Source organism: Tachypleus tridentatus, chromosome 4 (assembly GCF_004210375.1).
Source record: "Tachypleus tridentatus isolate NWPU-2018 chromosome 4, ASM421037v1, whole genome shotgun sequence".
NCBI classification, from domain to species: Eukaryota; Metazoa; Arthropoda; class Merostomata; order Xiphosura; family Limulidae; genus Tachypleus; species Tachypleus tridentatus.
In genome coordinates, this window is record NC_134828.1 from 49,084,865 (window position 1) to 49,112,196 (window position 27,332).

The 27,332-nt window shown below is 34.5% G+C and overlaps 1 protein-coding gene across 10 annotated transcripts in view; it reads right to left on the minus strand.

Moving 5' to 3' along the window:
* Positions 1-27,332, minus strand: part of LOC143249085 (NBAS subunit of NRZ tethering complex-like) — a 230,774-nt gene that overhangs the window by 127,661 nt on the left and 75,781 nt on the right. For all 10 annotated transcript variants that reach the window (XR_013027512.1, XR_013027511.1, XM_076498317.1 and 7 more), the window contains 6 exons: positions 15,016-15,141; positions 14,640-14,791; positions 5,235-5,369; positions 4,117-4,195; positions 3,336-3,577; positions 2,408-2,491 (listed from right to left, as the gene is read on the minus strand). Coding sequence is in view for 8 of the 10 variants with exons in the window: in XM_076498317.1 (XP_076354432.1) it covers positions 2,408-2,491; positions 3,336-3,577; positions 4,117-4,195; positions 5,235-5,369; positions 14,640-14,791; positions 15,016-15,141 (818 nt within the window). In the remaining 2 variants the exon portion in view is untranslated. The remainder of the gene's footprint in view (positions 1-2,407; positions 2,492-3,335; positions 3,578-4,116; positions 4,196-5,234; positions 5,370-14,639; positions 14,792-15,015; positions 15,142-27,332) is intronic.

Consider the following 27,332-nt stretch of genomic DNA (forward strand, 5'->3'; position numbering starts at 1 on the left):
TTTTAAATAAGAAATAGACCAAACATTTGTTAAAGAAGTGAAAATCAATCTTTATTACTTGCAAAAGGATGGATTGGCACTAAAGAACCAGTCTGGACAATATCACATGCTGTATGCTGACTAAACAATTAATATTTAAAATTCATTTCTAAGATTGCCTTAAATGCACAGCCCATTGGGCATCTACATGAATCCTAGCAGGCCACTCTGCCCCTGCACTTGCAAAACAAGGGAAGAGTTTCACTAGTGAACCACAGATTAACCTAGTAGTGTAATCAATCTGATGATTTGACGATTCAATAACCGCACGTCCTCGACTAAGAAAAAAATAGCATTATGTACAGAGTTCTATAACATTATCCTTCTCATGATACATGTACCATACATATCACTATGTCATTAAAAAAAGAAATATGAGTCATGATATAGTTTTAGTCCAAACCCCCAGTGAAAAAAGTCACTGTCTATCCAGATGACATCACATCGGTGTGACCAAGAACAACACATAACTGGAGTAAAAGGAACATAATCATATTCCTCGATACTGTTGTATTGCTAAAACTACAAATATATTAATAAAAAATGTATGTGTGAAAAATAACGAACTTAAAATATTCATCTTACTAACTAAACAAAAAAGGTGAGAAATATTAAGCAAGCATTAGTGTACTACACGATTATAACTTGCTAATGCCAATGATTTCTAACACAAAGGGCATTATTTAATTCTTTAGATTACAGAGTGACCTAAACAGCATTATAAAAAAATTTACAAAAATTACTTAATGTACCAAAACAAGAGTATGGTATTAAAGAGAAACTTAACTGACTGTCAACATAAATATTTTGCTTAATTCCATTCCTAACCCTAAAATTATGAGTCTAATGTAAAGAAACTACACGATTTGATGGAAACTTTAAAGAATTAAAAATCTGCTAAACCAAATTCTTTTATAACAGTTTGCATAAATTTATGGTTTAGTCTCTTGCTTCAAAAACATAATGAAACTTCTAAAATGTTGTTCTGGCTCTGATTAAAAATAAAAGCCTTTCCAAAGCAAAGCTAAGTAGCTTTGATCTTGATTTAAACTGTAACAAAGGTCATCAACACGTTCATGACAATGTGTACTTAGTATATACAGCACTAAATGTTATTCAGCTATTACTTGACACTTTTTAGTTAAGTTCAGATAAGTTATATCTGAATCTATCAATCAGTGAACAATGCAAAAAACAAAGTATCTTATTCTTATTATTTTCTCAGCTTAACAATTTTCTTGTCCACATATGATTGGATTTTAGCATTTTTGGATGAACTAGCTTTCTCATACCTTTAAGAAAAATCCCATAATAACTACATTCACATTTGCAACTGGTTCTTAGATAAACATGTCTTTTTTTTATGTTCATCTTTTAGTATATTGACTAACTTTTCACTCAAAACAGGAACATTTCCTACAAGTACATTACTTTCTAAAAGTTAATCAACTTTCACTAAAATCTTGACAACAATGATTTCTTTGCAAGAAGTGAATTAATGAGCAAAAATGTTAAACTCTAATATCAAGTTATTGTCGAAAGGCAGCTTCAGTTAGTTTGTTTCGTTGGATAATCACACAAAGCTGCATGAGGGTATTCTTTGCAAATCATCTATAACACTACAGTGATACATAAAAGAGAGGGCAGCTAGTCATTAGCTAGCACTAACTATTTGACTACTCTTGTCAAATCAAGTAGTGTGATCTAACCATCACATTCATAATGTACTCATACCTCCAGTGTGGAGTGTAACTTTGTTTTGTTTCTTGCAGTAATGAGACCCAAACCACAGACACTTAGCTCTACAGTCTGGCACACTAACTGCTGGACTGTAGTCCATGCAAGTAATTTTAGTTCTTTTTACTGCTTCCCAGACTGACTTGAAGCTAGTAAAAACAAATATTAAACTTGTTAGCCAAAAATATATGTATTTAATGTAATCATCTATATAATGGGTGAAACTTACCAAACTTAGCCAGCCATACTTCAATTTATTTCAAACAAGAAACTCCAATAACAGATTATTTGCATTAAACAGAACATGTGAATTAAAATGTACATGAAGTTTTTAAGAAAACATAGGTTTAATGTATTTTTACTAGTAAATGACAAAACTTAAAAACTTTTAATAAAACATTTACTTCACATTGATATCCTATATCCATTTGTTTCTGGAACTAATTTTCAAAAGCTGTTATTAATCCTATTAACCTACCTATTATTCCTTTCATCTTCCAGTTTAATAATGCCCATATGCCATGATATTACCAAGAGTTAATGTAACTTCAAACAAGAAACAAGTAAAGTGCTCACTTAAGAATATGTTATAATGCTCAGTGCAAGACAGCAACAATACTCCGACTCTTACTTCACATTCTCTGTTTCACACCAATCATCTTCTCTTCTCTTTACCTCTTCCCATGGATATATCTCAGGTTCATCATCGTCACACCTATAGGATCACAACCTGATTAAGACTTTTGTAAAATTTCATATGATTTTAAAGTAATAATTTTATGTTATTGCCCATTCAGAGTCAGTTTCTGTAAATATTTCACAAAGCTTACAAACAAAAACAATCAACTACTAAAGTCCCCCAAAAATTCACAATCAGTTTCTTTGTTACATAGTCAACACCAGATAGCATTAAATCTCTGACAACTCTTTTCAGATCAAGTAGTGGGGTTTGACTGCCATACTCGTAAAGCACTAATGCCTCTAGTGTGCAGTATACTTTTGTTTTTATTAGTAGTAATATGACCTGAACTACAGACTCTTTACCCCATAGCCTGGTACACTAACTGCTGGACAGTATTGAACTTTGGAATCGTATGTTTAAGAAGCTTCCATACTACATGTTTATCTCTACTGAATCTACAGTATAAAAGAGTCAGTTCTTTAAAGAAAAAATAAAAAAAGCAGGAGGTTAAACATCTCAATAATGGAGTTATATATTCATCATGCATTGTTGGCAGAAAACTTTAGTTCAAAATACACACACAAACACAGCTTTAAAAATAAAAACTTCAGATTTTCTAAAAGAGTTAGGGAATATGGCTTTTTCTTTTCTTATAATTTAGTTTAATATGCTAAAAGGTTGCTTGGGAAAGGTTACAAAAAATAAAATAAATAAGTATTTTATCATGTTTTCAAATGTTCGTGTTTAGAAATTTTTAAAATTTTCATCCATACTACTGTTAAAAATTTAGTTTAATATGTGACTAAAACTTGTGGATCACGCAATAATAAAGTGGCAAAAACATTTTAATCAAATCAAATTATGAAGTTTCACTTGCCCACTTTCAGGAAGTAAGGAGCGATAATCAAATGGTGATGTGGTCTCTGGAAAATTTGATAAAACAGGCAAATGATGCTGCAAAGTTTCTTTGCCATGGTAAGTAAACATAGCTGCAACAGATCGCCAATCACTTTCACGAGCAAATTGAACAGCTCCTTCTAATCCTGACTGAGAACGAAAAACTTTGAAAAACTTGGCATCATAATGTTCTTCAGCAATGTGTGGTCCTCCCAGTATAATCTGTTAGGAATATAATTAGAGATCTGTTCTTTATGTTTTTCATGTAATGATCATAAAACCTGTCAGTTGTTCACACAGAACATTATTAAACAAATAAAAATTCCATAAAATGATGCCTGTATGTCAATTTCCTTATTAACAATTATGCTTTTGAAACAACAACTATTCTAACTAATGATCTAAATCTAGTATTTAAATAATAGAAATACACTTTCTATATAAACATATTTCACCACTTTTGACTAAGGTAATTAAACTTTGCAAACATATGTTTAAAAAGCTTCCATACTATGTTTGTCTCTTGTAAGTGTGGTGTGTAAGAAGTTTCATCTACTATTGTCTTTATATGTATATAAAACGTATTGTTCACCTACTGTTAGTAGCAAAATTACAAATTAGAATCCACTAGTTTTTGATTTCCTAATCCTCAGATCTATGACCAAACAAATGTAAAAGATATTTTAATGTCTATACATAAACAATCACATTTCATTTATGAAGAAATTAAGTTTCAATATCTTTCACTCAAAAGAACTTACCTCATAAGTTGACAATCTGTCTAAATATTTCAATAATTTCATTCGGCACTGGCAGAGTTGTTTTTGTTCCAAGTTCAAACTAAAAGAAAAACAAAATTTAAAATAAATTATCTACAATTTTTGAGGAGCAATTTATTCTTTCATCAACTAAATGTGGTTAATATTTCAAATAAATTTAAATATTTACCAATTCTTCTGAAGAAGTACTTCAATACTAAGATAAAGAACAATAATATCATGGCTTACTTAAAAAACAACAATCAGATATTTTAAAATCTCAAGAACAATTGCAAAATAAAACTGAAAAGATTAAGGTCCATTAAATTAAATTTCAAACTACATTCATCCTATGAAAATAAATTTGAATAATATAATGTATTATGCCAAAAAATGAAACTTTAACAGGCATACCAAACATCTAGAGCACACAAGTTTTTAGCAAACGAAAACTGTTTAAAACACTTATTTTGGTAATCACCAAACTAGACCCTCTAACATCCTTTTTAACCATGCTAAAAATTGAACACTTATTTAAAAAAACAAAAACATCCTGCAGAATAAACACTTTGCAAAACCATTAAAACCAACTAGTTTTAATAATATAAATAACAAAAATACTTAAGTTTTGCATTTCTATTTCTTTTTTGTACAATCTGATTATGCGCATTCATTATTATTCTAAGTAATAAAAATCTGATTTATTTCATGAGGCTTTTTCACATACTTAATAAAAACTTTATCCTCCTCTTGCTAGATTATTTGAAACATTTGTCTTCAACAAATTCTCTTATTTTTATTAAATTCCTTAAAAAATTAAGAGAATTGAAGTTTCTAAGATTTCTATTTCCCTGCAATTATGTCAAAATGTGTAAATCTAAGATTAATAAAGCTTTTAAGAAATGAATATAAAAAGGAAAAGATGCAAGAAAACAAGCTATTAGGTACATCAAGACATTCTGCATTTCATCTTGAGATGATCCTATTGTTCCAAAAACATTCAGACTTAAAAAGAACTTAGACTTACTAAAAATGTATGTGAGGGTGAATAAATGAATCTAGTAAAATAATACAGATTTATTTGCTGACACATCATTACAGTCAATTATTATAAACTTTACTTGGAAAAATCTATTTGCTTCCATAATTCTTGTCTTCTTTCCTGTTCTCTTGCCTTTCTGGTACTACCTATTTCTTCTTCACTCTCATAGTGGTCCCTTAATGCATCTACTCTGTCTGATTGGCTTACTATAAACCTTAAGTTATGTATAATAAACAACAAGAAAAATAATTAAAGTATTAACACACCCATATATAATGCAATTCTAACCAAAAACAATGCCTGATTACTAATAATGTTCGTGAAGTTAAACTTCAATGTTGGTACAAAAAGTAAAATATTAATATTTCATCTGAGAAAATAAACACCATGTTCCAGAAGAATAACCAACAAAAACAAAAATTTCAGTTGTCATTTGCATCTGCAAGTAATTATAGGTAACAAGCTTTTGATATTACACAATTCATAAATAGTTTCAATTCACAGGGTAAAAAAAAATATGTACGTGAAATTTTTATCTTACAAAGAAATAAACAGAATGGCACATGTGCAATAAAATGCTAAAGTAAAATATCTGATAAACTTATTAAATACAACTTCACTCAAATCAAATAGGTTAACATTTTCCTAAACTAAAAATGTATTTCCAATAACACTTGCCTGTGCTGACACTTATATAACTATTATTTGAACACCACAGTTTCATCTTTGCCCATTTAAGCTTTGGTCTGATTTCTTCATTGGATATACTACACCTATGTCAATGCATGCTCTGTCCTGGTACTTCAGATAATGTTATCACTTTTTCAAAACTGACATCATCCCAGTCCATAACACTGGCTTTCAGTAAGGAGGAACGGCAGGAGAGTGTCAGAAGAGGTAAGTAGTATTGGAAATACATTTTCAATTTTGTAAAATGATAAATTCTAAAGCATTCTTACATCTGTTACCACTTACGGCTAGAATTCCACATTGAGAGGGTGGAATGACTGGTGAGGGCAATATCCATATAGATTGCTTCTGCATAGATCAAGGGTGCATGAAAATAAAAGTGATACCCAAGTGGAAGAAACCACACTACATTCAAAACAGGTATGCTTTTCACCTTGAACTTAGTTCATGTATCAAGGATGAAACAATACATGAGTAATAACCAATAAAAGCTGACCCCAAACAGACAGCCAAGGTTCCACAATGCTGGGTTGGAATTAAGGGGTCATGGTCCTCATATGGCAAGTGAACATTATATACAGATATACTTTTGATTGGAACCCAACCTGTAGTCACAAAGTGATGCATTCTGAACAACCAAAATTATGACAACAAAATAAGTAACACCAAAGGAAATGAATCCTCTCATCCACCTGAAAAAGCCTGACAGGCAACACCCCAGACTCAGAATGACAGAATCGTGTATGCCTTACTCAAGCAAAAAAACAGAGCTCATCTGGTCTGGTCTGGAATTATGAACATTCATCCTCACATCCCAGCAAAGTGAGCAAAGAGCTTTTCACTTGCTTTCACAATTATAGAGAGGACAAGGAACACTGTGCTCAACCAAGAATCGAGGATGGAACCACTTAGCATTTGGAAATACAAGGAGAAAGTACACCTCCTTAAACGAACAATATAATAAACTGACACTGATCAAAAGAAGGAGTATGTACATTTCAAACAGACAACTGAGCAAAAAACCCAAATAAGTATTAGGTATGGGCTCCTGTATAAGTTGGTGCATCTCCTATTGACATCTGGGGAAATTAACCAGGGACCAGAGTAAGAGGGCCCCAACTTCACCCTCTTCTATAAGACTGGAGGAAATCACTCAAATACACTGAAAGTAAAGCCTCTCTTCACCACCCAAGTGAATGGAAACTGGGTGTGGTAAGGACTTTCTAGTTCCTCAAGTAGAATCTGGAGGCTAAAGTATACTGAGGAGTCCTGAAGCACAGTGCTCTGGAAACAGTGCAGTAGGTGAACCAAGTTCTCTAAGTTTATAAAAGCAAACTGACCTCAATTTATTCCATCCAATGATTGCTGCAGATGGGCAGAATACCCTTTAGCTTCACTTGTGATAGCCCATGAGTGAGAGTCCAGCATAAAATAGTAATAGCACCTATTGAACTCCTAGATGGTCTTATGGAACACCTTATTTCTAAAAAGTCTGTTGCAATCAGTAATGAGCATAGTAAATTTGGACTCATAAAAGCCTGGGCAACACATACTACATAGAGAGATCCAGTGGAAAAAGGAAAAAAAATGAAGGTGAAGGACTCTGGAATATAAAAAGACAAGAGGAAGAGAAAAAACAACTCACCTTCCTCCTTATAATTTTACAAATGTGGTCAAAATGGACACAGGGAATAGGCAAAACACTTGCAGAAGAAGAAACTGCCACATCATGTAAGCAACATGAAATTAAAGTATATTGTAAGAAGTCCACATATCAGCCTGCACAATGTCCTCCAGCAGGCAGTTCAATCAGGCAGCTAAAGACATGGAAATGTGATAAATCTAATGAAATGTGACTCTCATAAGTTTCTTTGCCTGTACAGAATAAGCAATATTGATCAGTTTATAAATTCTCTTTGTCAATGTAACTGGGAATACATTTTGAGAAACTGAAGGATCCCAGTGAACAAAGAATCACTTTCTAACATCTGAAAAGTAGTCAGAGTATGAAACATAACACCTCAGGGCTCTAATAAGACATAGCAAACAACCTGGGTCCTACTAGTTGTAAAGATGAAAATTAGCTGGCAAATGAATTGCTGAGAAGGATTTATCCCCTTACCTGACAGTTGGTGTTTTATAAAAGAAGGACCTATCAGAATGTAGCAGGATATAAGTGGAGTGAAAAATCATCCTGTACAAATGTAGTACAAACAACTTTGACTTACGTGCCAGTAACAACAAAAAATTACATTTTAAGGGAATGATGATACAGGATAAACGAGGCTGAATACTCAAATGGATGTAAAGACAAAGCATGTAAAACAACATTAATATCCCAGTTACTAATGTAAAAGGCCATTTGGGACAAAACACTAAACAATTTGAAAAGACTGGATAGCACTGAGGATTCAAATACTTTCAGCTGTTTACAATACTGAAAAGTAGTTGATAAAGTTGCTTTATATAATAAAGTGATAACAGATGAAGATAACTTCTGTCAAAAAGTCAGGTCAAAAAATGAGATATGACTGGCACATTTAGATGAAGTGGGTTAAATTTCCTTGTGAGATACCACTGGCAATAAGTGTGTCAATGGATAGACTGAAACAAATACATGATAACTTTAGGAGTTAAACTCTGATGCCATGTGAAGGACTACATAACTTCCATACAGAAAGTTTGAGCTTTGAAATGTCTGAGGCTAGGAAGACAAGCTGGGGTTGGTGGACCCTCTTGAAGACATCATTGAATGGGGCTATCAACAGTACTTGAACCAAGTAGAGGAAAGTAATTCCATCCAATCTTGAGTGAATGCATCTATTTCCAAAGCCCAAAAATGGGGTATGGAGGGCAGAAATGCCTGTAGTTGAGAGTTTCAATGAGTGGCAAATTGATCAATTATTGGAGTCCCGAACTGAGAGCAAATCCACTATAGAACTTTGTGATGAAGCATTTATTTGGTGGAATCAAAACAGTGTTATTAAATTAATCACCAATGAAATAGAGCAAGAGGCTGATATGATGAGAGAGAGAATATCCAAAGTTCAAAAACAAAGGTCCTGAAAATGCATGGTCCCTTAACAGGAAATATATGAGAACACTGTAGAAATGTCAGAATGAATCAATAAGACTTTCTCCTTCTGTAGAGCAAAACTTTGAATTATTGCCCATTGTACATTAAGGCGTTTTAAAATATTTATGTGGAAGTAATACATAGCCCATCTCTGAAATAAGACATCTGTAAAGAGATGAATCTCAGGATATGAAGGCTGTATAGAAACACCAATGCTAGTGTTGGTCCAATCCAACCACCACCCAAGATCTAAGATATTGTTCCAAAGAGAAGATGATCCAATGGATTGCAGTTTATGATCCACTACTCTTGCAGCAACCACTACAGGGACTACATATGTGCTTATCGAAAAGAACATGTGCATCCCCAAAAGAAAAAGAACCACCTGTACAGCATGAGAAGGAAAGCTGACTAAAATCCTGACTGCCAATTCCATAGCATGCAGTCAGATGGGAGTTGAATTAGCACAGTTTAAAGATGTGTTGAAAAAGACACACAGATGAACAATATGTTAATTCAACAAGAAAATGTTTTCTCTGTTAAAAAACACAATCTTGGTGGCTTCTGAAAGGAGAATCTTAAGTGTGTTGTTCCACCGACCGATGAGATAAAGCCAGAAATCATCATTCATCTATGTAATGGTGTGTGCACAGGCTCAAAGCATGAAAGTGATGAGAGGAAGCTATTACCACTCTGCAGAAGACATATGGTGCAGAAGATAGGTCAAAGTGAAGAGTCTTGCAGGAGGAGAAGAGAACTGAATAACTTACAGCAATGCCAGAACTTGAAGTGCCCATGAATCTGTGGTGAAGAAATTCCAGATTTTGAGAAAATTTTGTAACCTTGCTCCCACAAGCCCCATTTACATATGGTGGTCACTGACACCACTGCCATCTGTCTGTCCAGGTAGAAGAGCCTCAAAGATAATGGCAGAATCTATTCTGAGTATCAATACATCAAGAAGCAAAAGTCAGGGATGGGATACATGACGAGAAGTCACATTATGACTTCCAGCAAAAGCCAAAGAAAGTCTAAATGTGAAGAACAAGAAGGAAATACATAAACAGGAGACCTCAATTCATGATTCCAATGCCCTTGGGATGACAAAGAACATTAAGGGACAGAGAAAAGGAGTCTCACATAATTCAAGAAAGGATACAGCAGGTAGACAAAATCACTCCAAGACATCTCTACCCAATAATACCCAACAACATACAAGCCAGGAAACCAAATAATGAAGACAAGCTGCTAATCTTACTAAAGTAAAAATCAGCAATTTGTCCTCAACTTGATGTGGGACATGCTAATAAGTTTTTAACAAAATTGGAGAGAAGATTAATCTCCCAGAACAGTGATGACGATCAACCAAATCTTACAAAATTGTGATCTGTTCTCAGTGATCACAGGGTTTAATCTGCAATCCCACATATCAAAAAGAGGATAAAGTCTACAAGATTCTAAATATACCTCCCTTTGACAGTGATAAGCAAAAGTATATTGTTCAGGTAATCATGATGGACAAGGCATAGCTATTCCATAATGATATTGAGCAGTAAATCTTCTAACATCAACAGAAATATCTGGTGAAGGATGAAAAACATCCTTGTCACCCACAAACCTTTCTCTTGCCTAGAGAAAGCCTTAAAAGCTTAAAAACCCACATGAATAACTGAGAAAATGGTTGATCAATTGATTTGGTGTTTCACGAGCCTTGAATACAGGACCATAGTCCATGTATGGAACAGGCACAGCAGACAGATATAGCTGTTTTAGCAAGCCCATTCCTGCAAATACCAACGTAACCTGGCATCCAGAAAAACTGGATAGAAGTAAATGTTAAAGAGAAATGGGCCAGAAAAAAGCCAGCAAGAACATGGTGGTGAGGTCTAATGTGAAGCAATACCAGGACCAGTAGAGAACTAAACAAGTCAGTATAAATAGTGCAATTTGAATACTGCTTAGCTTCTATGTGATTCAGGGCAAGGTGAATGGCATGCAGTTCAGCAGTGAACATAAAAACTGTAGATGGGATTCTGCATGCAACCACCAAGCCATGGCAGAGCCCACAAAACCACCTGATTTTGAACCATCCGTATAAATAGGAATGGAAGGATGATTCAAAAGATGTTCAGCAAATAACAAACAGTATTTCCAATCGGGAGTATCTGCTTTTTCAGATAACTTAAAGACAGGTCACATTTGGGGACTGTAATAAGCCATAGTGGGATGGGCTGACCAATGGATACAGCAATGTTATCCAAGGACAGACCCAATTCATCAAACAGTGCCTGGATACGAAGGCCAAAAGGAGCAATGGCAGATTGTCTGTTCTGAAAAAGTATGGCCAACTGAGGAAGAAAAACACAATCCCAGGTGGGATGCTTTAGTGAGGAATGAAGTTTCAAAGCATGCACTAAAGACATTTGCAAATGGTGGAGGTGCAAAGGAGGTTTATAAGACTCTGTGTATAAGCTCTGAACTGGGGAAGTGCAGAAAGCCCAGGTGCAGAGTCGAAGTCCCTGATGATGAACAGGATCCAGCATTTTTAAGGTTGAGATCCTGGCAGAGCCATAGACCAGTGATCCACAGTCTAGTTTAAATCATATAAAAGCACGATATTTCTTTAGCATAGAATATTGATCCACTCCCCAAGTGGTGGAAGAGAGAAAATGGAGGATGTTCAGTGCTCTTGTACAGTTCACCCATAACTGATTGATGTGTGGTATAAAGGTCACCTTACAGTCAAAGATAAGCCTCAAGAACATTGTCTCAAGGACCACAGGTAGCACAACTTCATTGATATGGAGTTCAGGATTAGGGTGAATAATCTGTTGGCAGCAAAAGTGCATGCAAATAGTTTCAGAGAGAGAGAGATCAAAATCGTTTGCTGTGGTCCATTTCAGTAAACGAAAAAGGACAGTCTGTAGCTGCCGCTTAAAATACCTTATGTTCGATGACTGACATGAGATGTGAAAGTCGTCAACATACAGCCCATTTGTAACATTAAGAAGGAATTGTTCAATGATGATACAGGACGGTGTGAAGCAATTAGCACTTTGATATCATCCACATTAAAACGTAAACCTTGGCAGTTCTATTGTATCAAGGTGGCAATTTTTATTTATGCATAGATGAACTGGGTGGAGAGCCCTTCTGTTTACGACCACATCTTTTTTCTTTACTGTCTTTATTCGAGGGAGGTATGTTGATCTCCATAGATACTGCCCTGGGTTGACTGGGCAAGTCTTTGTTGTTGAAAGAAGATTCCAAAGACTGAGGACATGAACAAATGATCACTTTTCATCTTGAGGTGGGAGTAGAAGATGTACCAGAGGAAATGCCCATATCCAGAACCAAAGAAAGTGGATCTTGGGGTTTGCTGGAGTGTATCTTAGGGATAGAAATGGGTGTCGACATTGATTCCTCAACTTTTTTAACCATGGAGGTCAAAAGACTTTTCATTTGGTTTGAGAACAATTCTTTTAAAGGCAAAGAGAGATCTGTCTTAACGAAGTGCAGCAGCATATGTCCGAGATGAAGTGGTGGACAGCAACTTTCGAGCCTCAGGGTAAGTAATGTTTTGAATCGTTTAGAAATGCGGCACTTCTTTTTCTTTTTAACCATTAGGGCAAGAACAAAAGTAAAATGAGTGAGAGCCATTGGAATTGATGCAATGAGGGCCTGTTTCACACTCATAGCCATTGTGGTCCTGGCCACCACAATGAGCACATGTCAAGGAATCACAACATAATGTCTTCAAGTGACCAAACCACTGACACTGTAAACATCTGAGAGGGTTGGAAAGTATGGCCCTACTTTACAATGAAGATAACTTGCCTTGATGGTGGTGGGTGGGCACTGTGATGTGAATGTCAGAATGAGGATGTTGGTCGGCATTGTAATTTCATCTTTGCGAGTGGAGTTACACCTCACTGCAGAATCTTCTTGGGTGGAGAAACCAGCCAGAATCTCCAACTCGGGGATGTTCTTCAAATCCCTCTCAACAATAACTCCTTGTGATGAATTCAAAGTAGCATGAGGCATAAGCTCAATAGGTATATCCCCAATCACCTTTGAATGCAAGAGGAGTTCACTGTGTTGAGATGTGGATGTTTCCACCAATATGTAACCAGATAAAAGCTTCATTACTGACTTTGGAGAACCAGCAAGTCCCTCTAGTCCCTTGTGAATGAAAAAAGGAGACATTTGCCCTAAAGGTTTGTCTGAAAGAGAATCTCGTATATAAATATGAGGTACAACAGGTGTTACAGGTGTTGAAAATTGCTGCTCAGAATCTTCAAGATGTGGTTGTTTACCTATGGACTGTTTTTTCACTATTTAAGTTTATTTGGTAAATCCATAATAAAAGAAGTATTTAGGTGCCCACTGACCCCACCTACCATGGAGCCCTGTGAGGGGATGCATTACAATACCAAACAAGAATAATACAGCAATGCCAGGGTTTCATGAGCACTATATCCAAACATCAATATCAGATACAATGTCCACAACACCTGTTGAGAACATCCAACACCGGTACTTGGTTGACGCTAGGGTAGCCACCCCAAGGCTGCCCATCTACAGAAATTCAAGGCCACCTCAATCACCAGGATCCTTTCCTCCCCTTCACAGGTCATCATGCACAGCAAACATGTGTGTGGATGTTTAAATCCCAGAGGAGGCAAGCTGAAAGAACAGAACCTTCCCAAAAAGGTGCCCTCACCATGTACAGGAATCTACACTGAGGGGCTGAAGAAATGGAGCAGAAGATGACTGATCCAAATTATTTCATGTGAAGCCAATCTAGTAAACAAATGTGCCAGAAAAAAAGAAAAAAAAGCCCAAATTCTCTCCAGACTGTCCTGGATCATCAACAAAAGCAGCCTCACAACTTCCAACAGAGATGCCTCCAGACTGAATGTATGTTTCTATCTCTCAAAAATCAGAACTAGATAAAAGAGGTTGAATAGAGAAGAACTGTTTAATCTCTGTGCCAGTGTGTAACATTTTGTTTTTTTTAATAATTATTAAATACAGTTTATAGAAAGCTACTAGGAAATATGAAAATCACAACCAAAGAAGTCAGTTGTTATCACGACATGTCTGTAGAAAAACCTGTGTAAGTGCTTTGTTGAGAAAAAGTGACAAAATTATCTAAATGAGGTGCTTATATACCATACTAATATAGAGGGTGCACTTATGTAGGTGGGGAATATCACAAGACAAATATCACCAAGGCAATTGAGTGGGGGTATAAAAGACTGGAGAGCAAACAAAATAAAGTTAGACCAATGCTAAGAAGGGCAAAGTTGAAACCATGGTGGTCGAGTAATAGCTATAAGTGGCAGCAGAGGTAAGTATGTTTTGAAAATATAATGTACAGATAAAATATGTGACAAACTTCAAAGTAAAACATGTAATCATTCACTACAATCTTGTGGTATATTTGTTTATTATCAAATGTGCCACACATTTTTAACATTACTGCATAATGCTCTTTGGGTTCAGCACATCACACAAGTAAACTATATGAAATGCTTTTTAAATACAGTGGGTCTTACTTGTTGGGTTTAGCACATGGCACATTTGTAAAATATGTGAAATATTGGTTACGCAAAATGTGCAAAATTCATCAGGTGCAGAGTGTGACACAAAAGCTCCACAAATAACACAAATATAGACAGATATGTTATATCAGAAATTTTGAGCAAATCTAACCTTCCACTGTCTTCCCCTTTTCCAATAGCAATCAATGCCTCCAGGTTTGTACCCTGCAAACCATACTGCAGTAGTTCTTTTGTTGCATCAATACTTTCAGGTACTCTTTCTGAGCATTCATGTAAGACCCATGATCGCTTTGTAATTTTACTCTACAATAAAAAAAAGTATTATTACATACTACATAATATTTGTTTCAATATTTTCACCTTAATATTTATTTCACTTTGTCGTTAATGTAATTTCTTTTTGGACAATAACCAGTCTTGAAAATAAGCAACTCTTCAATGAAAGAGTATTTAACATATAATAATAAATTAACTAATTAAAATCAAAATGAACACCATTTTAATGAACAAGAGTCAAAACTACTTACTAAGTAGTCTTGGATGGTTGCAATGGAAACAGGATGTTTTCTCCACTGTCGTTGGTAAACAAGATCACAATCTAAACCATAGGTTTTTGCTAGAGCTAATGCTTCCCCATATTCTTCAGCATCAATCTAAAGACAATTAAGTACAATCAACATTCTCAGTAAGATCAGATAGCACTGCCCACTGTGATACCAAATACAAAAATATAAAGGATAATTGAAAGTTAAAGTGTAGCAACAGTATTTTTAAAACATAAAAAATAAAATAAATTACTGCAATAAGACAAACCTTGTGTTTAATATTTTGAATTTTATGCAAAACTACACAAGAGTTGTCTGCACCAGCTGTCCCTTATATAAGAGTGACAAACTAAGAGGGAAGGCAACTTGACAACATTATCCACTGCCGGCTCTTGAGCTACTCTTTTACTAATTAACAGTGGTCTGTGACGACATGAAAACCCACTTGTAGAGAAAATTATACATGTAAAAACGGCTGACATGGGTAGAGAAAGTATTATGTAGAGGAGTGAATGTTTTGATCATTTTTTGTTTTCGGTCATTGTCAGCTTCACAAAGAATTTATATTTCCAATTAATTTTAACTTTAATAATTTTCACTAATATTTATTTCTTTTGTACTTACTTTTCAAATTGCAACTACAAACTACAAGAACCATGACATAACCATGACAGTATTAAGTCACGTTCAGAAACAATATTTTAGTTAACAGTATTAAGAGTCAAAATAAATTTATATCTAATAAAAATGCTTTTTTCTCAATAATGTATAAACTCTTTTACCCATGTTTATTATTTGAGTATAATAAACTTAACAATAATCTATATAAATAATCATTGAATTTGTCTGTCTGGAACTTTTCTCACACATTTCATAATCAAATGTTACAAATTTCTTATCATTAGAAAAACCTTTATCTGAGAACACCATATTGCATACTGGCTCTTCCATTCAGAATCAACTCACCCATGTTTTACTTAGTTAAACTTTTCAATGCAAGGAGTATGGTACACTATGGCACAATGTCATTGTCATCATATGATTACCAATTTCAAATTTCAAATTTAGCATTTATATTTGTGAAGTATTTCACACAAACAACACTTAACCTACATGTAATTTCTTTTATAAAAAATCATTATACAAAACAATTTATACGGGCTTTCTTGAGCTATTTAGGTCCAAAATATTTAGATTCAAAACCATGTGCTTATCACTTTCTGAACATGCATTTAGAGGTTTCTGCATGTCATGATATAAAAGACTGTTTTGTATAGATATTATTAATTTATTTTGTGAGTGAATATTTTATGACTGCTTAGTTTTGTTCATAACAAGAGAGTTATAAGTAATAATTTTAAAGTGAATGCTAAGAAAAGTTTAGTTACATAAATTAGTGAGAGTTGTATGCTGTGTTTATAGCTCACTGATGTCAAGATTATAAAATGTTGCAGAAATTTATTGATGCTAGAATATATCGAGTACATGATTAAGTAATAAACATACAATCTGTGTGAGATGAGCAGGAAAAAGACAAACAGATAAAGAGCACATAAGAAACAAAGTAAATTCATAAAAAGAGGTGTTTGAAATGAGAAGGGAGACTTAACAATTAATATAATCCTAATGGTTGATATATAATAGAGTGAGACTAACAGTGTTGATGAAGAAAATAATTCATTTTATCAAAGAGAGTTCTAAAGTAATTGAAACTCCCTGTGGACTTTGACAAAAAGTAGACTTTACTGGAAGTAAATCTAAACATGAAAAAGGAGCAAGTAGTTTTAGAAATAAGGGATACAAAAATGGTAACTCGAAGAAATTTAAGTGAACTATGCTTGGGATAGTATGTATTACTAATAGAGTAATAATTTGGATCATCAGATGAAATTCTAAAGTAATTGAAAAGGCCTAAGTGGACTTTAGACAAGAAGAAGAGAATTATATACCATGTATGATATGCTTATGATCATCTATATTGTAAATAATTTATATGTACATTTTACTAGTTCTGTGCTGAAAACAAATTGAGTGTTACTCATTAATTTCAAATTTACTGCCAACAAGTCATAGGTACCTATTGTACAAGAATCCTAACCTCAACACAGTATACATTTAGACTATCACAAATTATAAGTAAAAACATTTAACTGATACTGCATATTTAGCTAAATTTGCTTTCACTACAACTTTATATTTCAACAACTTAGCTTTGGTTTGTTTAGTAGACTCCTGAAAACTCCTTTTAACTAATTCTTAATATACTATGGGTTTTTTCTTTGTTTATGCAAGTTTCTCTGTTTTCATCTCATAAAATAATGTCTACTGTTTAGTTTAAATGTAGTTTTATTACATAAAATTTCATCCTACATGAGTTTGTTTGAGTGTTTGGGTGCCTGCACATAATTTTTTCAAACAGACCATAAATTACTGACCTAACACATAATGCTTACACAAAAACATAGCTTAAAGAGCATGCATACAAATATTCAAATAAGGAAAATTTATGCAAAGGGCTGAAAAATACAGTAAATGTTTTCATGGATTGTGGCTAATTTTCAATTAATGTGGATTTCAATCAGCAAAATACTTTGTCATCACCTACTGTACTCCCTAAACTTAATAGGATTTACTTGATGCTTCTCTTAGAATAAACTTTCCATAGCTCTCAAGGAAATATAATTTAAAACAAAAACATTTTCAAGAATAAAAATAATATCTGAAGAAGCTATAAAATAATCCAAAGATGTACAGTTTGTTCCTCACTTCTACAAACTTCTCTCTACATTTCATTGTTTTTCTTACACCACTTTATTTAACTTGTATTGAGAAAACCCATATCAGCTGTTTTTACATATGTATTGAGAAAACATTGATTGCCTACATTATACAATAACATTTAAACTTTGCCTGTAACAATTTTTAAAACTGAGCTACACATACCTGTTCTGATTATATGCTGTAAGATCAAAAAAGTTTCAAAACAGAAGCTGTACTAGTAAAATGAGAAGAAAATAAGGAAAATCAAATATGAAAACATGAGAGCATTAATGGATGATATTTTTAGTGTGTATAAACCTATGCTTCGGTATGGGCAGAAAAAAAAAATCAGAGTTTATTCCCAAAAAATGTTTTATTAATCATTTGTACATACAGTTACAATAGAAAGTGTTCGTACCCCTACGTCCCAAGTAGTTTTTTCCTCATAACTTAAAAAGTATCAGGAGTAGGCTAACAGGCATATAACATATTATAAATATTATACTAACACACATCTACATAATTTTTTATGTGAATTAAACGACAAATAAACTGTTTATAAACAAATAACCAAAAATAGGAGGAGCAGAAAGTGTTTGTACATTTCAGAACATGTGAAAAAAACTGATATTCCTGTAAAAATTTTGTTTAGTTTGGCAAATAAACTACATTATACCATTCCAGAACTAGACACTGGGTTCATAATTATTGGAATTTAGCCAGCAAAAAATTTACTTCCGGCAATTTAGCGCCGTCTCCGTCATTATCTGCTTGGTCATCATGGCAAAAAGGAAACAACTGTCCAGTGATTTAAAAAAATGAATTATTGTAAAATACAAGTTTCATGTGTATCTTTCAGGTATAATTGTCAAGTTTAAGCTTACAGGATCAACTGCTAACCTTCCTTGTTCAGGACACCCCACCAAAATTCCAGAGAAAACCAAGAGGAAGGTTCTCAGAGAAATAAGTTGACCCCCTCATTTAACACGTAATGACATACAGAAACTGATAAGGGAAACTGGGATTGAAGTAAACACCTCTACAGTTACAAACATGTTACACTCTTCTGGGTTCAAAGCATGCTGTCCTCGTAAAACTCCATATTTAAAGCCTGTTCATTTAGAAGCACGATTTAGGTATGCAAGAAAGCATGTTGATAAACCCTTTACCTTTCGGAAGAGTATTCTTTGGTCAGATGAGACTAAAATTGAGCTTTTTTGGCCACCATGATGTTCGTTATATTTTCCATAAGAAGAGGGAATGAAATCTTCTAAAGAACACCGTCCCTACAGTTAAATACGGAGGTGGCTCGATCATGCTATGGGGTTCCTTCAGCTCTTCTGGTGTAGGCAGCTATCACCGCATCAACAGAATCATGAAAAAAGAAGAGTACATTGATATATTATGCACTTATATCAAGAATGATGCTCGGAACTTGCGGCTTGGGTGTCGTTGGATCTTCCAGCACTACAATGACCCTAAGCACACATCGAAATGTGTGTATCCTGGTTGCAGAGGAACCATATAAGTGTTCTGGAGTGGCCATCGCAGTCACGTGATCTCAACCCAATTGAAAACGTTTGGCATGAATTGAAAACGCAGGTTCATCAGCATCACCCGAAAAACTTGCAAGAATTGGAGGCCTTCTGTGAAGAAGAATGGAAGAAAATACCAGTCGAGTACTGTCAAACGATCATGGAGGGCTATGATGCAAGATTGTGCCAAGTAATTCCGTTAAGGCTACACAACTGACCATTAAAGTAGACTCACGAACACTTTCTACCCCTCCTATGTTTGGTTATTTGTTTATAAACAGTTTATTTGTCATTCAATTTACATAAGAATTTATATAGATGTGTGGTAGTATAATATTTATAATATACTATACTTTCATTATCCTAATCATGATACTTTTTATGTTATGAGGAAAAACTACTCACAATGCAGGGGTACGAACACTTTCTGTCGTAACTGTAGTAAACCTTTTGTTTATTTTGTTCACAATGTTTCACCAGCTTTATCTTGCATCATCAGGTGAGATTCAAGAACTAAAGCTACTGAAACAATTTACAAAAAAAAGAATCATGTGAGAAGTTATAATAATACTGATCTAAAAGCATGTGAATAAGCAACTGCAAACATGACAAAGTACTTTATTAATAAACTGTCAAATTCAGGAATATACAAATAAGACCTGAATGTAAGTACCCAAATTCATAATATAAATAAAGATAAGTCAACTGCTATTCAAAAAAAGTACGTGAATAATGATTAGTAGTTTGGTATTTATTGGTGCAAAACAATCAGACTAGGCTATTTGTGTAACGAAAATAGGTAAAAGTAAAATTATTATTGACAAAAATGATAATAAATCAAGTGAAAACAACCCAATTACCAAAATTCAGATAAAAAAATATAGATAGAAAAAATCCAATGGCCCATAAAAAGTTAAAAACACATGGAAATTGGAGTGCCAATATTAACAACAACACTTTCCAAAATCAGGGGTAAATCCACTGAGAAGACATGTCGAAAATGATGCCATCGCTTATAGTCATAACAACAGCATGACAGTGAAACATTAGCTATTATGGCTTCAGTGTCACAAAGCCACACACTAATAGATCAGTTCCAGGTAAAAGAAAAGAATAACTTAAAAAACTGTAACCAATGCTTAGCTTAATTAGAATAACTTCCTTTTTTTGATCCTTACAGAAATGAAACAGTCAAAGAACAGCAGAAGGTTTGATCTGAAAAAGCTTGTTGCAATGTTGCTCACTCCAAGTTGACTGCCAACTGGCAGAAAGCCAAGCTTTTAATACAGGACTATAGCCCTTATACTAGATAGGCACAGCTGTGATGGAACCAGAACAGACAGACTTAGCTGCAGTGTCAGTAAGCTCATTCCTACAGATACTTGCATGGCTAGGTATCTAGAAAAACTAGATAAAAACAGAAGATAAAGAAAAATGAACCAGTTGTTTCAGAATATCAATGAGAACAGGGTGAGAACTAACATTAAGTGATTTCAGAGTCACTAGAGAACTAAAATGTCAGTGTAAATAATAAAATAGATGTATTACATAACTTCTACATTATCCAGGGAAAAAGAAATGGCATACAGTTCAGCAATGAACATAGAAACTGTAGAGGTAATCCTGTGAACAAACACCAGGTCACAACAAATAATGGCAGATTCCACACCACCTGTATCAAGTCATCTGTTTCAATGAGAATGAAAAAATGGTTTGAAAGATTTTTAGTAAAGAAAAGACAATACTTCCACTTGAAAGTATATGCCTTCTCTAGATGACTCAAAGAAAGGTCCCAGTCCAGATAGCAATAAGCTATGGTGGTATGGGCTAATCAGTGGAGACAGCAACATCATTCAATGACATGCCCAACTCAGTTAGCTGCACCTGTATACCAAAACAAAAAAGAAGAATGGCAGGCTATCTATTCCAAAAGAGCACAGCCCACTGAGGAAGGAAAACAACCCCAGGTGGAATGTTGTGGTAAGGATAGAAGTTTAATGGCACACTACAAAAAAAAGTTGTAAATGGTAGAGGTGAAGAAGAGGTTTGTGGGATCCAGTCTTCAAACCCTGGACTGGAATATTGCAGAAAGTCACTATGCAGAGCCAAAGCCCCAGACAATGAATGGGATCTAGCATCCTCAAGAACCACAGACCATAGAGCCATAGTCCAGTTTGGAACTAATGAGGACATGACAGATCATGAACATGGAACACTGGTGAAAGAGAAGACACAGAGGATGTTAAGAGTTTTCATACACTTCACACATAGCTATTTGATGTGTGGAATGAAAGCCAGCTTTCAATCAAAGACAAGCCCCAAAAACTTTGTCTCAGGGACTATAAGAACAACCTCACTGAGACAGAGCTCGACATGAAAGGTATTCAATGTCTTCATACACTTGACACATAGCTGTTTGATGTGTTGATGTTTCTAATGATATTTGCAGACCTTTTTATTAAAATGTAAAATTTACTTACTTTCTATGACTTAAAAATACCTTTTCCAAATTCCATGATTTTTCAGGTTTTCCAGCACCCACAGGAATCATGACTGGAAGAACAATATCACCAAGATGGAACTTGGGATCAAGGCATAGACCCATTGATCGCAAAGACACATGCAAATGGCTTTGGAAAGAGAAAAGGTGAAACTATTTGCTGTAGTCCATTTCAACTGGCAACTGAAGGCAGCCTGAAACTGCTGCTCAATAAATTTCACGTTTGATGACTGATACAAAATGTGGAAATCATCAGCATTGAGCCTGTTTATAATAGTGCAAGGAAGTTGTGTATTGGCAGCATTAATTTTGATACTGAAAAGTGTGACACTAAAAATATAGCCCTGAAAGACACAAAGTTCCTGTCAAAAACAACAGGAAAGTGTTGAACCCACAGTCCAGAAAAGAGTTTCAGATGAAAATAGTTATATGGCCAAATAACACATAGAAGTGGAGCACCACATACTGTTGTAAACCTTCTCAATGTCAAATAACACTTAAACAAGATGTTCCCTTTTGATGAAGTCTTTCCTGATTGGTGTTTCAGGTCAAATCAGGTAGATCTCTGTTGACATAGCCCACACTGAGTGAGTGAGAGGAGGTTGTTTAATTTGAGGAACCAAACATGGCAATCATTAACCATCCTATCTAAGATCTTACTAAAACTGCCAGTCAGAGGAACTGAACAGTAATTATAAGGAATATTAGAATTCTTCTCAGGCTTAGAGAAAGTGTGTCAAGAATCAAAAAATCATTCTCCTGCCATATCCAGTTAATATCTACCAGAACAACAAGAGAGACAGGACAGAGATGGTGCAGCATCTCATAGTGAGCATCATCATGTCCTACCAATGTACTGTCAGTCTGACAAAACACAAGCTCGAGTTCCACCAGTGTTAAGGGACAATCATAGTCAAAGAGATGATCAACCCAAAAGAGAGAGAGACGATCGCTCTGTTCAAGACTTGATGGTCAAGGAGAAGGGGGAAGAAACAGAAGTGGTAGATGCATTAGAAAACCTTTTGCCAACAGTATCAGCAGCTTCCTGGCCACTGAAGAGCAAGACAGAAAGGGGATGGGAAGTATGCTTCTCACTGATCTTCCAAATCTTGTCTCATATTATTTTGGTACTGGCAGAAAGAGAGATGGTAGCTATGAACTTAATCCAAGTTTTTTTTGGCTTTAGCATCTAACCTGTCTTGTACATGTTTAGATGTATTACAGCAGAAGTAGTACAAGAATGAACTACTGACAAAATTCATTATGACTGATTGTAGCAGGGTCAAGTTTCAAAAGAGAAGTAAAAGGTTAGTTTGGTCCAACTTCCTTCATTCATACAGGTTGAGTGACACTGACCACAACCAATCTTCCTCAAAATGATGGGAAAATTATCACTGCCCTGTGGATCACTGTTAACCTTCCAAGAAAAGCAAAAGAAAAATAAAGGGAGCTGATAGAAAAATCAATGGCAGTAAACGACTAACCAGGTACATGAATATAAATATAAGAACCACAACTAAAGAGAAAGAAAGATTGTGATCCAATAACATACACTCTATGGAATGACCCCTTCCATCAATATCAGGACTACCCCAGAAGGGATTGTGTCCATTGAAATTTCCCAGGATTATAAAGGGAAACAGCAACTGTTCAATGAGAGCATCAAGGTTTGATTGATCATAAATCTCTCCAGGAGACAGGTAGAGAGAATAAACAGTAATGGTGCAACACAAGAAAACATGAATGGCGACGGTCTCTAAAGGTCTATTGAGTGGTTGACCAGTAATGCCACAACTCCATGCATTCATCACCATAGAGCCTGTCATTTTGGCATAACAAAAACTGACAAAAGGTAACAGAATTGGAAGGTTTCAGAAATGTTTCCCATAACAAAAGATACACAGGATGATAGGAATAAATCAAGACCTTGATGTTATCCAGATTAGAATGGAAATCTCAAAGTGGCCATTTTTATTTAGGTGGAGGAGAATGAAAACTTGATGGAGAAATTTTTGATTTACATCTACACTGTTTTTCATTATTACAAGAAGGTCTGTTGATCTCCATGGATTCTATCCTGGGATGAATAGGCAGGTTTCTGTCAGCAGATGCTGATTCCAGCAACTGATATTGTGAACGAATAATTGTTCTACATTTAAGGGCTGAAAAAGGTGGACCTGACCAGATACCAGAAGCTGGAGGCAAAGAAATTGTACCCACATAGTCATTTGAAGAAGTTGTGGAAACAGAGACAGTAGATGTTGTCTTGTCAACTTGCTTATCCATACAGGGCAAAAGACTCTTCACTTGGTTTGAGAATGACTCTATCTCAGACATATACTGCTGCACTATGTTCCAACAGAGTTGAGGGCAATAACTTCTGCATTTCAGGGTAAGAAATGTTATTAACAATTTTCAAGCACAGTACCTCTTTCTCCTCCACCGACCTATGGCAAAAACAAAAGTAAGAGGGGTAAGAGTCACCACAATTAACACAGTGAGGGCTCTGTTTACACTCATAAGCAACATGGTCTTTGCCACTAAAATGAGCACACATCAAAGAATCAGTGACCAAACTGCTAGCACTGGAAACATCTGAGAGGGTTGAGAATTATGGCCATACCTTACAGTTCAGATAATCTGCCATGACAGCAGCAGGTAAATGTGGTGATGTAATCATGAAAATTAGAACACTGGTAAGCAGCATAATTCCATCCTTATAAGTGGAGATACACCTCACTGCAGAAACAAACTCCTTGGGTGGAGAAGTCAGTGAGGATCTCCAACTCAGATATGTTCTTCAAATCCCTCTCAATAATAACTCCTCAAGAGGAATACAAAGTAGCATGGGGAGTAACTTCAATGGTTATACCCCAAATAGCCTTCAAATTCAAGAGGAGTTCACTGTGTTTTGTGGCACACATTTTCACCAAGATATCCCCATAACATATCTTCTTGACTGACTTAGAGCAAGTAAACCCTGCTAATCCTTTCAGAATGAAAAAAGGAAGACACATGTGCTAAAGATTTGTCTGAAAAAGAATGTATTGTAAGAAAATGAAGAACAGGTGTATTAAGTGCTATTAAGTCTTCAATATGAGGTTATTTGCCAAAGATGTGTTTTTATTATTATTTTTTTATTTGGACTTGAGTGATCCATAATGAAAGAAGAAAGTTTCAGTGCCTACTAACCCCACCCACCATGGAGTCCTGCAACAGGATGCACTACAATGCCAAACAAGAATGCTGCAGTAACACCAGGGTTTCGTGAGCACTATACTCAAACACCAATATCTGAGATAATGTCTCCCAACATCTTTTGAGAATGCCTGACACTGATACTCAGTTGAGCCTAGACCAACAGGACCAGCTGTCTGACCCTGAAAATGACACCCCAAAGCAAACTGACTGCAGAAATTCAAAGCCAAAGTGTTATGTTGAGGCTGGATACTTCAATCACCAGGAATCTCTTCGCCCATCCAAACATGTGGATGGACATTCAGATCCCAGAAGAGATAAACTGAAAAGACAGAAATTTATCTGCAAAGTTCCAAGACCACATACAGGCATCCACACCCATGGGTGTCAGGAAATGTGTATGTAATTAAATGTATGGACTGCAAAAACTGTTATATTTGTGAAAGAAATAGACAACTTTCTAATTTCTTTATGAACATTTAAAATTTCCATCTCATGTTTTTGGAAGAATGTTCAGGAAAAATCACTCTCTTAATTCTTCTGAGGTAAAAATCATCAGCAGAGAAAACAACATTAATAAAATAAATAATAAAAGAAGCCCTATTGATAAAAAACATAACTTTTTTTAACAGATACAAAGGTGTTCATTTGTATACATTTCAATTACTTTTGCTCTTTTGTATATTGAACAAAATTCAACACTTAAGATGCAGACCTAAAAGTTTTATTTATATGCACCAAATTTTGAGTTTACTGATAAGTTACTTTATTAAGTTTGCATTTGCTTAGTCACATACATACTTGCAGATTAGTATTATTACAAATTCTCATATAATTATTCTCTTACATTAACTTCTGTCAGTCTCGGTTCTTGTATCTCACTTGATGATACCAAGTAAATGTGGCAAAACATTTTGAATGAAAAAACAATAGTTTTACTATGTATAACAGATAAAAACAACAGTCTTTCAAATACTTAATCCAGTGAGTGTAATGTTTACAAGCAAGGCTATTCTGTGAAGCTGTGCAGAAATGCAAGTTTGAACCTTTTTTCAATTTACTTGACACATTAACAAAATAAATATTACAAATTAACAAATTATTAATTCTAAAACATTTTTTGGGTGCAAAATTGTCAAAATACAGTTATAATAATTATTTTTTATTAAATTTCAAAATATGACATGCAGATGAGCACACAAAATTTGAAATGGGCTCACTGGTCTGAAGAGGATTGAACAGATAAACCTGGAGGTCTATACATATTATGTAACTTCTTTAACCCTTAGTTCAAGACATAGCTAGGTCCATTAGTAACTATGTTTCATTTTCCACTTTTGATTATTATATCCTATAAACTTGGGCCTGAACTCTAAAGTATTCAAAATTAATATAAAAACTAAAACTGATTTTGATACAACTTGAATCTGGTTGTAATGATTATCTCTTCTGAATATGGTCAAATGCAATTTTTGAAGGAAACTTGGCCAGAAACTTAAACATTTCAGTGTAAATAATAATCAGAAGTATTTGACTAACAGTAGTAAAAAAACAAACTTCCCAAAATAACCTTTAAAAATGTTTTAGCAAAAAGAGTAATGGATAGACTTCACTAACACTAACATTGAAATTTGCAAAATTCAAAAGAACAGCAACTTTTGCATTCAAGGTATAAAAAGGAGAAGCTTTCATCTTTTGTTCTAATTTTCTTTGTATTCTTTTATTGAAAAGTTTCTTTATTAACTTTTTGTTGATAGCTTTCTTTCACATCCACATCAAGTACATTTATTGCATTTGAAACACCTTCCTCTTTGCAGTTGTAGCTAATAAAAGGCACAGAACCATTTTAGGCTATTTTCATACTTTTCTACATTTGTCTTCTATACTTTAAAATAGAAAATCATGAAGTGAAAACAGTAAATAGACTTTGGGCCAGGAAATGGAAAATGTTGGTCAAAGGAATGTCAAAAAATGCTGAATAATTTCCAAGTAAAAAAGTAACTCTATTTCTTCTTCACAAAATGAGAAACCTAATCCACAGTTATCATCTCAGTATATTTTTAATAACTTTAAGTATTTTTTGAGGGGTTACATTCTATAAATTTAGCATCGATTTGGGTTTCATTAAATCATTAATTTAGGGTGAGAACAAATTAACTTTTCATAACAAAAACTGAACATTCAGGCATATTGTAGTAGAGTACTGGTGCTCGTTGAGAAAGAGCTTATCAAAATAACCTACAATGTCAGATTTCTAAAGTAAGATGTGAAAATTCTTACAATCAGAAATTACAGATTTTAATTAT